Source organism: Tachyglossus aculeatus, chromosome 16, assembly GCF_015852505.1.
Source record: "Tachyglossus aculeatus isolate mTacAcu1 chromosome 16, mTacAcu1.pri, whole genome shotgun sequence".
Classification (NCBI taxonomy): Eukaryota; Metazoa; Chordata; class Mammalia; order Monotremata; family Tachyglossidae; genus Tachyglossus; species Tachyglossus aculeatus.
This window is the reverse complement of record NC_052081.1, coordinates 26,154,792-26,168,526: the sequence shown is the minus strand read 5'-3', so window position 1 is coordinate 26,168,526 and position 13,735 is coordinate 26,154,792. Positions and strand designations below refer to the sequence as shown.

The following is a 13,735-nucleotide window of genomic DNA, read 5'->3' as shown; positions in this document are numbered from 1 at the left end:
CCTGTGGGCTCTAAAGCTTTCCAACAGCTCTCCCCCTCCTACCTCACTCCGTTCATCTCCAAATGCTTTACTCCTCTTCCGCCAACCAATTCACTGACCCTCCATCTCATCACTCTAATCCCCCGCCCACTTGCCCACATCCTCCCTCTCATCTGGAACTCTCTCCCCTTCCATATCCGACAGACTCCAACTCTCCCCCTCTTCCAGGCCCTACTAAAAATCACATCGCCTCCGGGAGGCTACGCTGATTAATCTCTATTTCTCCACCACAACCGACCTCCCGTCTGCGTAACATATGCACTTGGATCGGTACCGCTTGAGCACTTGTATCTCACCCCACTGCCACAGCATTTAGGTACATAAGCTTATATTATGCCGCTTCCACTATCTACAGTGCATTTTAATGGCAATCTCCCCTTCTGGAGTGTAACCCCCTTTGAGGGCAGGGATTCTGTCTTACTCCATGGTAGTCTCCCAAATGCTTAGTACAGTGCTCTGCAGAGGGTAAGCGCTCAAAAAATACCACTGATCGACAGCAATGGCTGCACTGCATTGAATGGATTGTTAATCCTGCATCAGTCTCTTTTCAAGCACAAAAGCCCAAGCACCTGATTTTTTCCAATGAAGCAGGGTGGTCTAAAATTGGATAGGAAGACCAGCTGAGCCCCTTATGCATGTAATACTCACCCCATCCTCAGCCTCACAAGAATTGTACATACATATCCATATTTTATTCATTTTAAGGCCTGCCTCCTCTAGACTCTAAGTTCCCAATGGGCAGGGAACAGTAAGTGCAAAGTAAATACCATTCATTGATTACTAATGATAGCAGGGATGCAGCATGGCCTAGCAGATAAAGCATGGGTCTGGGAACCGGAGGACCGGGTTCCAATCCTGGCTCTGTCACTTATCTGCTGTGTGACCTCGAGTAAATTGCTTAACTTCTCTGTACCTCAGTTGCCTCATCTATAAAATGGGGGGTGAAGAAGGTGAGTCCCATATGGGACAGAGGCTGTATCCACCCTGACTGATCTGTATGTACCCCAGTGCTCAGACCCCTCGTAAGCCTTTAAATACTATTAAAAAAAAAAAGTTGAAGCAGAGAAAAGCACGAGCGTGTCTAAATGGGTTTTATGGTCTTCAGATTTCTCAGTCACACTCACAGAACGAAGGCCAAGTTTTTCCGATGCTGTTCTCCTTTTGTTATTCCTATAATTTCCAGATCAGCCTGATTAAGAGCATAAGAGCTGGAGCATGGTGGCAAAACATTACTCTGTGTGCGTAAACACATGCTTCTGCCAAGGAAAACAGGCTGTGTTTAACATCCTAGGTTTCCAACTAAGTAATCATTACCACTAAACTACCACCAAGATTCTAAAGTACTACTCTCCCACAGTTTACTCTCCCATTATTTACAATATTACATTCCAAAACATGCTAAATAGCTATATGAACGGCTAGATTAAACAAAGTATCACCTAAATCCAGTATGAATTACATTTACTATAACAAAAGCTATCAACTTGTGAAGAAATAAAATCCAGTGAATTTTTATGAACTTAAATACTGACCGCCGCCAAGCCCAACAGCAATTATGTACAGATCTGTAATTTATTTATTTATATTAATATGTGTCTCCCCTTCTAGACTGTTGTGGGCAGGGAATGTGTCTGCTATATTTTCGTGTTGTACTCTCCCAGGAGTTTAGTACAGTACTCTGCACACAGTAAGTACTCATTAAATATGATTGATTGATGAACTTAATTGACAGAGATTTGGCAAAACCAGTCTAATCTTTTCAAGATGTCTTTTCATACATTTAGCATACTTCACTTTCAATTTATGCTACAGAAAAACCAAACCTGAGTCTCATATTTGGCTCTTTCATCCACACCTTTCTCCCACAGTGGGAGGATCGACTGCCTAGAAGTCAATTACTTTGGTTGGAGAGTACCTAATAACAAGATCTGCATCAGCAATGATTTCATCAAAGTGAGTTTTTGTTGTTACACACAAGCCCCTCCACCCAACCCATCAAGGAGCCAAAATAAACTATTTCTCTTTATTTTAAAAACATGACCACTTTCTGCCCAATATCTACATCAATCAATTAACTTCAGTCATATAATGGGTTCTCCCCACAAGCAGCAGCTTTACAGTTTTCCCATCTTTCGTAAGTTAAACAGGTTCACTTACGCATCAGGCTGTAAATGTGCTTTTCCGCAACATGTTCGGTAAACAGCTTTATAAGATCATCTTTTAAGTGTCTGTTAAGCTTTGTTTCTATGTAAAATTTATTCTGAAAGATAAGACACAGGCTTTTTAAAATGTGGTGTTAGGAAGCAAAAACTTAGCTTTTCTAAATACAGGCATTCAGTAAAGCACCTTAAAAAAATCAGTTTTAAAATGAATTAGACACTGCAAGGTTTAAAAGTATTTCTTGTCGTAAAAATACAGTGGTATATTATCCCACACAAACACCCAAGTTTTTATTTTACAGCTACACTTTTACAGTTTTTAATCAGAGAGCACTCTCTCCTAGCAACGTATCTGCCATCATCTTAAGGAAGCCAATTTAGGATATACATATGTACACACATATGTATATGTACAAACATACATAATATGTAAAACATATTCGAAATAACCTTCCACAGCATTACAAAAGTAGTTATATAGTTATATTCTGCATAAAACACATTTACTTGCTTATATTCATACCATTGACATGATTTGACAAACACGCCAGAGAAATCTTCAAATACTAAACAGAAACATAGCTATTAAATCTGCTAGAGCGTTTGCCAACAAAAAAGCCAGTCGCCACATTTGCCCTAGTACATTTTAATTTACTCAAAATGAAATATCAATCTCTTTTCTGGCCATTCACAACAATGCCTATTTGGGAGACAGCATGTCTTATGGATAGAGAATGGGCCTAGGAATCAGAAGGACTTGGGTTCTAATTCCAGCTCTGCCACAAGTCTGCTGTGTGACCTTGGCCAGGTCACCTAACTTCTCTGAGCCTCGGTTACCTCATCTGTAAAATGGGATTAAGAGTGCAAGCCCCAGGTGGGACAGGGACTGTCTGTCTCCCCCTCTCTAGACTGTGAGCTTACTTTGGTCAGGGATCGTCCCTTTTTATTGCTGCACTGTACTTTCCAAGCGCTTAGTACAGTGCTCTGCACAGAGCTCAATAAATACGACTGATTGAATGAATGAATGAATGAAAGTTTCCAACCTGGTTAACTGGCATCCACCGCAGTGCTTAGAACAGTGCCTGGCACATAGAAAGCATTTAACAAGTACCATTAAGTGGGGGAAAAAGAAATCTCTTGAAATGTTCCTACCAATGTTAGTTCATTAGCTAGTTTTTTTAATCTGATTTTTTTAATCCAGTACTGAAATATAAAATTTGTTTCCCTTATGCTACTTTAAATCTAAACTCAAAATAGAAATCAAAATCAATTGGGTACAGTCCATGGGTCTCTTTTGTACGAATTAAAAATGAAACAACTGTTTATTTATACCTCCTAAAGGAAAACTCCCGCACTTCAAGAATTTATTTTCATTTCCGATGCATTGCCCTATCAACGTCTTAAAGCACTGAACCTTCACGTTCACGTAATTGTCGGCTGGGGAAAAAGTCCTTTCAGCCACAAAGACACCTTTAACGGTGTTATCAATCGATGGTATTTGAGCACTTACTGTGTACAGAGCAGTGGACTAAGCATTTGAGAGAGTACAACACAGAGTCGGTAGACACATTCCCTGCCCGTAAAATGAGCTTAAATTCTAGAGAGGAGACAGGCGTTAATCGGCAGGGAACTTGACCACCACCTCTATTGTACTGGACTCTCCCAAGCTCAATAAATACTGATGATGACAACGATGATGAAGACTAATAAATTAAGGATATGTACATAAGTGCTATGGGGGTGAGGACGGGGCGAATACCGAGTGCTCAAAGTGTGTCTTAGATAAAGGACATCTCTACTATAATTAATAACTGTGGTATTTGTTAAGCGCTCACTATGTGCCCAGCACTGTACTAAGTGCTGGGGTGGCTACAAGTATATCAGGTTGGACACAGTCCCTGCCCCTCTTGAGGCTCAGAGTCTTAATCTCCATTTTACAGACGGGGTAACTGACCCACAGAAGTGAAGTGCTTTGCCCAAGGCTGAATAGCAGGGCAGTTGTGAAGCCAGAATTAGAACTCATGACCCTGAGTTGAGGGAGACCAGTTATCCTATTATAAAGAGAATCAGAGGTAGAAAAAAGGCTAAAACCCAAAAAGTCCATGTCCAATGGGCCTCAAAAGATGGAATGGAGGGCCGAGAGCTGGGGAGAGCCGTGATCTTTAAAGTCTGTCAAAACTAGTTTCAAAATTATCCAGTTAAACTCATCCACCAAAAGGGATCACGCCACCATCTGAAGTGACTTTACTTGAAGAGAATGATCTCAGCTTACCATATATATGAAAAGAGGCACAATGCTCTGCAATGCTCCCATATATTGTCCAAGAGCTATGTTAAATCTTTCGATATAGAGATCTGGAGGGCTGGCCTGGAAGACAGTAAAAATGTGAGGACAATTTTGACACGATCTAGAGCAAAGCAAGATTCCAAGAGTCCACAATCTGAATGTAATCCAAGAGCAACCGAGAAATCAGAGGGCTGGCAATTCAAGCAATACCCTAAAAAGTTTTGGAGTTTATTTGGTTTCTTTCCCTCCAAACAGATCACCAAACCACAGGCATGATATGAGCAGGTAACGTGTTCCCTGCCTCTCCCAAACTCTTAGCTCAGTGCTCTGCACACAGGAAATGCTCAATAAACACCACTGATTGTTCTGTAGCTTCATTTAACTGTTAAATGAGTATCTCCTTTACCAACTTAGTAAGATGTCAAGTGGCGGTGTGGGGATTAGAACCCACGACCTATGACTCCCAAGCCCGTGCTCTTACCACTAAGCCAGGCTGCTTAGTTACATCATCAAAAAGCAATTTTCGTTCATTTATTCAATCATATTTATTGAGCGCTTTCCGTGTACAAAGCACTGTACTAAGCGCTTGGGAGAGTACAGTGTTAAAACAAACGGACACATTCCCAGCCCATACAGTCTAAAGAGGGAGAATATTATATGTGTATTTGCCTAAGCCCCCGACTTTCTCTGGAATTTTTGCAACTCCAAGCACGTGAGGGAATTAAGCCTAGATAGAAGAGGAACAGGATTTGAGGTGGGGGGGTGGGAGGGAGCTCAGAAGGAGAGGAGGAAGAGAAAGGAAAGAGGCCCTTATTTCTTTTGCCCTCTCCCAAGTGCTGCTTACAATACACATTTCATGAATCAGCCCCTTAAGCCCGCCACTCTCTTTCTGGTCAGAGCAAAGAGAAGCCTTCTTTGAGCCTGATTTCACCATGTTCCAACTCTAGACTTCTTCCTATGCCACTATCACTGCTTACAAAAAGAAGCTGTCAATCTCCTCCAAATCAGGGGGGCAGGGTAGACGAGATTGGGGATGAAGGCAACTATGGGAGTAAATCCTGCCTATACACTCGGCTCTGTAACAATACAGGTTTTCACTGCAGTTTTGGCTACAGGGCTGCTTGGAAAAGTTTGTCGGATACCACAAGGCTACTTGGCTATGGCGGGCTGAGGGAAAAGAAACTGTGTACTGTATTAGTTTTCCTTAGTATATGGTTGTGCAAGAAAGGAACTCCTGCACTATAGGACAGCTCAGAGCGTAACGATAATGAAACGTTTGGAATTCCTTATTTTTGTACCTATTGCTGCATCCTTAATTTTCAAAATGTTATCCTTCACATTCTATTCCACCAAAAAAAATCAATGGTATTTGTGCACTTGCTGTGAGAAGAGCACTGTACTAAGTGCTTGGGAAAGTACAATATAACAATATAAATGACATTTCCTGCCCACAATGAGCTTAGAGTCTACAGGGAAGGAGGAAAAAAGAAATAATAAAAGCCTCATCAGTATTAGAATGAAATAGGCTTTAATCACTCATCAGACAATATACGTCAGAAGGAGAGGAAAGGGTTTCAGCAAGGTAAAGTGGCATAAACATTCTGCAGTGTTGAGCAAAATAGCTCTAAAAGAAGAGCATTAAACACCACATCCCTTGCCCTGCAGGAGTTTATGGCATAATTCCAACATCTTCAACTAAAAATACACTTTTCCCTGTGGTCTGACAAAAAGTGGCAATTATTAAAGGAGAGGCCACAAGTGAAATTAAAATGCTTACTGAATAAACTCTCATAGCTTAATTTAGTTACAGGATAATCAGAATTTGTACAAATTTGGTACCATAGCAGCAGTTTCTTTCATGATTGCCAATTTATTACCATGTTTTCCTATCTATGAAGTCAGGCTTGGAACACCATATTATACATTTACTTGAAGTGTAAATGCCCCCCAAAAATCAGTTTAACCACATACGCAAGTTTCTCCTGTCCATAACTCCACTGCTTATACAGGAACTTCTCTGTTCTGACTGCACTTCACTCTCCAAACTAGCAGGGGCTTGCTAATTTTAACCACATACTGAGAAAATAAACCTTCCAATGAATGCTCCTCACCTTCTGGACATGTTTCTGAAAAAATATGTTTTTATATTGGAGGTTTGTTTCTTTCTGTGCAAAACAAATTAGTTAACTCAAAACTCTTCAGGAGATAGGACTATTGAAAGTGGTTCTCAGAGGAAGAAAAAAGCCCCTTTCTAGGAATACTTCAACGAACAAAACAGAAATGACTGATTTAGCAAGTAAGTTAAACACGCTGCCATTCCCAGAATCAACACCTGTTTCTGTAGAGTTTTGGACCAAAGGGAAAACTGAATGTCTGCTTTAAAAAAAAAAAAGTTATGTGTTAAGAGCTTACTGTGTGTCAAACACTGTTCTAAGCGCTGGGATAGTAAGTGGTTCAGACAAGTTCCTGTCCCATGTGAGGGTCACAGTCTACGTAGGAGGGAGAACAGGTATTTAATCCCCATTTTACATCTGAGGAAACACAAAGAGAAGTAAAGTGACTTGCCCGGGGTCACATAGCAAGCAACTGGCAGAGTTACTCTAGACTTTAAAGGTGTTGCGGGCAAGGACGTGCCTGTTTACTGTTATACTGTATTCTCCCAAGTGCTTACTACAGTGCTCTGCACACAATAAGCACTTAATAAGTACAACTGAAGCAAAGAGGGAGTGAATGAACCGGCAGAGGCAGGATCTAGGTCATGGCTCTTTCCACTAGGCCATGCTGCTACTCTGTGCTCAGTCCTGCTTCTGAGGTGGGGCCCAGCCTGGTGATGGGGCATGCACATGACATCTACACTTTTAACCCTCTCTTTAGGCTTGCGCCTGGGCCTTTGGCCTGTGGAGGTTCTCTCCCTCTATGTTGTTAACTCGTTGCAGGCATGGAATGTATCTGTTGTATTGTACTCTCCCAAGTGCTAGTATAGTGCTCTGCCTGCAGTGAGTGCTCAATAAATACAATCAACTGTTCTACATAGGCTGTATTTTCTGAGCTTAAAAAACCTAATTTTATGCTCTTCATCATCAATGGTATTTAAAAGGCCTGTGTGCTGAGCACTCTGCAAAACACTTGGGAGGGAATACAGAAGCCAAGATAACGGTTTCTACATTCTAGGTGTTTACAAGGTAATGGAGGGGAGGGAGAGAATCCTGGCAAACTGGAATTAATTTACAAATAATGAGAGTGGGAGGAAGACAGCTTATAGAGATAGTGACATGAATATCTTCAGTATGTGACAGCCAAATAAGTGACTGAATATACAATTGATTATACACAGATGAGGGACATAATACTATGCAGTTCCCAACAGAAAGCAATTTTCCTACCGCAAAAATGGAAATGGACCACATTTGGTAAAACTGATACGAAGAATAACTCCAAAAGTGGTAATAGGCATAACTTCAAAACACTGTTCAAAGCACTCATTACAGAGCTACTTATCCTAGATTTTAAATTTACAAAATGAGTGCATTTGGCCAGTCAAAGAAATACAGAATTTAGCAACAGACCTTTTTTCCCCCCACACTATTAGGCAGAAACAAAAATATTTTTTCGTCTGGCTGATTCAGGTACTCCATTTATTTTGAATAAATATTCATTTTTCCAGGAGTGGGATAACTTTGATTTTCAAGTAAAAGATTACGTTTACGGTTCCTGTACACGGAGTGGGAGGGATACAAGAATCCATAGAGAACCAGTGTGGTCTCATGGTTAGAGCAACGGATCAGGAATCAGGAGGACCTGGATTCTAATTCTGACTGTTACTGACCTTGGGCAAGCCACTTCACTGTGCCTCAGTTATCTCAGCTGTAAGGGGGATTTAGAATAACAACAACAACAATAATAATAATAATAATAATAGGTATTTGTTAAGCACTTACTATGTGCCAGGCACTGTACTAAGCATTGGGGTAGATACAAGCAAACTGGGTTGGACACAGTCCCTGCCCCACATGGGGCTCACAGTCTCAATCCCCATTTTACAGATGAGGTAACTGACCAGGATCTAGCCTGATATTCTTGTCCCCGAGAGTTGGAGGTCTAGAGGCCAAGTCTTGGGCACACAAAGATAGGCGTGGGCTCGTATTTAACTTCTAGGCCATAACGATGGCGAGATCTTGAAATGCAAATCCACTATGACTTTACCATAGTTCAACCTTCATCTTCTTATGTGAGGATGTTGCCTTGGGAGAAGTGGCAGGAATATGCAGAAAGCCACTAGCAGAGCGAGGAAATAAGATTTTTCAAGGCTAGTGAATTCGGAGGTTCAACCGAGAAACGGGGTTTGGGGAAAAATATACGGGAGGGTGACGGGGTGGTGTCCCCGTCAATCCTGAAGAATCCCGAGTCCTTTTTCATGTCTCTCCAGGCAACAGACAATCCTTGGGACTGGGCCAACTCTGTGGAAAAACCCAGGGTCCCAGGCACCAGGATTCAGTTCGTTTTCCCCCACTCCCCACGGCCGAATGGCGAGACATGGAACGGGAGAGGCTCCCAACTCGAACACTGGGAAGGTTGACATGCCGCTATTTCCCCTTCAACAACCCGAGGTGCTTCAGTGAATGCTGAAGTCGGTGTCCCACTTATTGAATTCAGAGAGCTATGGTAACAGAAATCAGTTAATTGCATTTACTGAACACTTACTGTGTGCAGAGCACTGTACTAAGCACTTTGGACGGTACAATATAGCAGACATTCCCTGAACACTGCGTTTTCTCCTTCACAACAAAAATTTTCCTCTGAAACCTATTCCATTTTGTTTGCTTAGATAAGCATGGAGATTTTAGGTCACAGTGCAACTATTCAGCTACACACCATGCTTCTCTCCACCTTCTGAATATTTAATATTGTCCTTCACAGCCAATAAAAATATTCCTCTGACATCTGCTCCATTTTGTTGGCAAGAGGTAAACCTTATTCGGTTATCTGGATTAAATTATGATGCTTAAACTTTCCCAGAATAAAACAAGCTTAAACTCGAGCCAAACACCTCGGCAGAAAAAAAAACAGCAATGCTTCTTTTACTTACCACCTTTCCGATTTTAAAACAGACAATATAGCCATCATACAAAAGGCTGTTGTGGTCATTTTTATGGTATTTTAAGTGCTTACTATGTGCCAGGTTCTGTATTAAGTGCTGGGATAGATACAAGCAAATCAGGTTGGATGCAGTCACTGTCCCACGTGGGACTCAGTCTTAATCCCCATTTTACAGATGAGGTAACTGAGGCACAGAGAAGATAAGTGACTGGCCCAAGCCAGTCACACAGCAGGCAAGTGAGTCTCTGACCCATCGCTGCTTCTCTATATATTACACATTGACAGCCTTTAATACTATATAATCAAGAAGGGGGTGGTTCTCTGAGCAAAAGCTTTAAGGAGTGAGAGACAAGGAGGCAAGAGAGAAAAAATGTCAATGGAAAGAGCACAGGTTTGGGAGTCAGCGGTCATGGGTTCAAATCCCAGCTCCACCAATTGTCAGCTGTGTGACCTTGGGCAAGTCACTCAACTTCTCTGTGCCACAGTTACCTCATCTGTAAAATGGGGATTAAGACTGTGAGCCCCCCGTGGGACAACCTGATCACCTTGAATCCCCCTCCAGCGCTTAGAACAGTGCTTTGCACATAGTAAGCACTTAACTAATGCCATTATCATCATCATCACCAAAAAACAGGACCAGGTGCTGTTAAATATTAAAAACAACACCCCAGCAAGAGATAGCCTTTTACGTGCACAATAGGTGTCGGTCCTACCTTGGTTTTACCAGCCCTACATCCTTTAAAAGTGAATTCCACTGTTAGTGGTGTCTTCAAATATGGAAGACATATGGAAACATATGGAAAGGTGAAATATGTTCATTCAATCGTATTAGAGCGCTTGCTGTGTGCAAATATCTAAAGAGGAGCTTTATTTTGAAAAAAAATAATAATAAAGTGATTTTCCTGGGTTGGCTTTTCAATTAGGAACACTGCAGTTCAACATTTTTCCATCCAAGTTGAAACAAACCACTACAAGACTCTTAACGGGAGGGAAAGAGGATGGCCGTCTTTGAGTTGTGCTGCCACCCAAAGGGCTAATAATATTGCCAGAGTTCTCTTACCTTCCTTTAATAGTAAGAGATTTTTCCATGGACTGCTGGAAAAGCTGAATACAGAAAGTTTTGTGACTTGCAAAACTTGCAAAACCCGAGCTAAGGCCAATAGCACTTTGTGACATCTCTGGATTTACACCCGGTCTCAGGTTTCAATAGAGGAACGGACTTTCTGACACCAAGCTAGACAAGCCTGTCGGCAGCACGGGCTATTAGAAGCAGCACGGCCTGGTGAGTACGGCACAGACCTGGGGGTCAGGAGGTCATGGGTGCTAATCCTGGCTCTGCCACTTGCCTGCTGGGTGACCCTGGGCAAGTCACGTCACTTCTTTGTGTCTCCGTTCCCTCACCTGGAGAATGGGGATTAACACTGTGAGCCCTCTGTGGGGCAGGGACTGTACCCAATGTGATGAACTTGTTCCTACCTCGGAGCTTAGAACAGTGCCTGGCGCATACTAAGTGCTTAGCAGATACCATAATTATTATTACGAAGCTCGTTTTGGGCAGGGAATGTGTCTATCATCGTACTGTGTCCTCCCAAGCGCTTAGTACCGTGCTCTGCACACAGTGAGTGCTCAATAAGTGGTTGACTGTCCGGGAAGTCCATCCCTTCCCTCCTCGTGGCTTTCCTGTCTGTCTCTCTCCCTCTCCGGTATCCTCTCCCCCTGCTCCCCGCTCAATAGCATTCCAAAACCCGTGGCCAGAAAGCCAGGAGGGAAAAGGGACGGTTCCTCTCCCGGCTTCTAAGCCCCCGCGGGTGACAGTGGCAGAGGTACTACTCCTACTGCAGGGGGGCACCATGCAGGCCCCACTCACTCTCTGCCTCCCGCCCTCCGCCAGTCCCCGGCAGCACGTTGAGGGTGACCGCAGCCTCTGCGGGAATACCTAACAAGCCCCTCTTTGTTCTCGCCTTCCTTCCTCAGCCCAACTACGTCCAGCCCGGTGCCCCCCAGCTTGGCCGTGGCAGAGGAGAAGAAAGCGGGAGTGCCAACGCTCTGCCCATCTCGGAAGATGCTTGGGCCTGGAAAGGGATCCCTGGACGTCAGGCAGGGAAGTGGGCAACACCTGCTGCCCCGAAGCCTGCCCCACATCCAGGGAACTCAAGCGGCTCTGAATAACCCTACGGTATCCACCGGGAACCCCTCATACAAAGATGCTTCTACTAGCAAAGCTCAGCCCCCGGATTTCTCATGGGCAAATGTCCCCATGATTTTCAAAGACCAGCAAAGTCAGAAGGGGCTGAGCAGAAATGGACCTAAAACTTACAGAGCATTTACCTGTAGCAGGCTTGCCACCAAAGGGTAACTTCTCACTACTTTCTAAATTCAGACAGCATTGGAAATAAAGATTCAGGCTTTAGAAATTTCACTCATTACGATAACACGAACAAAAGAAAGACCCTTAGATGTGTTCTTAAAATAAAAAATCACTAATGATCAAAATTAGAACGAATCAAATTTTAAATAAGAAGCAGTGGAAAGAGCATACGACTGGCAATCCGAGAACTCAGGTTCTAATCCCGGCTCGGCCACAGGTCTGCTGTGAGACCTGTGAGACCTTAACTTCTTTGTCATCAGTTCCCTCATCTGTACAATGGGGATTAAGACCGGGAGCCCCATGTGGGATAAGGACTCTGCCCAACCTGATTAGCTTGGATCTACCTAAGTGCTTAGAATAATGCTTGGCACTTGTAAGCGCTTGACAAGTACCTTAATTATAATTATTATTATTTTAAAGTCCCCATTTTACTAAATACCCTCACTAGGAAGATATACATGAAGCAAAGCATATTTGTCCATCTTAAAACTGTCTCAAATCTGGAAGAAAATTTTATGTCTTGGATTAGCAATTTAGATTACTCAACCAACATCAAAAGACAAAATCATTTTACAGAATTTAGACTATTAGATACGCTATTTCAACAGGACAAAAGCTTAAAGAGTACAGCACAAATCAACGACCAATATCTTACCTGCAGCTCCTTTGAGACTCTCTCTAAGTGGTTAGTTATCTTCTTTATCAGATCACTATACATCTGCTCTGAGTGTTGCTGGCATACGCATTTATACACACAACTGCAAAAAGACAGAGAAAACTACTTTCATGATGATTCGCTTATGGCAACCTAAATTAAAAAGCTACCAGGTCAATTAGCACTTCCCCTCAAACTTGTGGCCAAAAAGCACGCAAAACCTTAAGCTTGAACTCGAGGAGAGCATCGAGCCTTTTCATATACTACCTCTCCCTCCTCCCCACCCTCCACTTCCCCTTAGTTTTGTATTTTTCTGGGTTACGCCAGCTCCCCAGTGTACATATCTGTCATCAGTATTTATAAAACTTCTGGTCTCCACGTCAACCAGAGATCACAACCCTCCTCAATCAATCGTATTTATTGAGTGCTTACTGCGTGCAGCATTTGGGAGCGTACGATACAAAAATACAGCACATACAAACCCTGTCCACAGCAAGCTTAGAGTAGAGGGAGCTTCTGTCTACAGGATTTTCTCCTACCGAGAAAATCCTTAATAATATTAGTGGTGGTATTTGTTACGTCCTTACTAAGTGCTGGGGAAGACACGAGGTCATCAGGTCCCACACAGGGCTCACATTCTACATAGGAGGGACATCAGGCAAGTCACAACTTCTCTGACCCTCAGGTCCCTCAACTGTAAAATGGGGACTCAATGCTTGATCTCCCTCCTACTTAGGATGTGATGAAGATCTTGTACGTACCCCATCACTTAGTACAGTGCCTGGCACATAGTAAGCACTTAAATACCATTAAAAAAAAGTGACTTGCCCAAGGTCACACATCACTCGGCATTAGAATCCAGGTCCCACGACTCCCAGGCTGTGCTTTCCACAAAGCCACACTGCTTCCTTGACAAAAAGCACCTCAAGATCATAACTGAAAGGAGTTGTATTCCAAGAGCACCGACCCGGTTTCCAAAAGGCTCCACCACATACGCTGGGACAGCATGTCTGATAGGACGCGCTCACCGGACGATACCGCAGAAACTTCCTCTCTTCACTCCCATCTGTTTATCTGCTCTAGGCCCAGAAACTTTTATGAAAATGTGACTTCTCTAGGGGCTGTTCAGA

General features: G+C 42.9%; 1 protein-coding gene across 1 annotated transcript in view; it reads right to left on the bottom strand.

Moving 5' to 3' along the window:
- The window catches only part of CACUL1 (CDK2 associated cullin domain 1), a gene marked incomplete at its 5' end in the record, with an annotated part of 47,096 nt that overhangs the window by 14,047 nt on the left and 19,314 nt on the right, over nucleotides 1-13,735 (bottom strand). Inside the window, 3 exons of the mRNA XM_038757618.1 lie at nucleotides 2,197-2,299; nucleotides 4,471-4,566; nucleotides 12,606-12,708. Of these exons, the coding sequence (XP_038613546.1) occupies nucleotides 2,197-2,299; nucleotides 4,471-4,566; nucleotides 12,606-12,708 (302 nt within the window). The remainder of the gene's footprint in view (nucleotides 1-2,196; nucleotides 2,300-4,470; nucleotides 4,567-12,605; nucleotides 12,709-13,735) is intronic.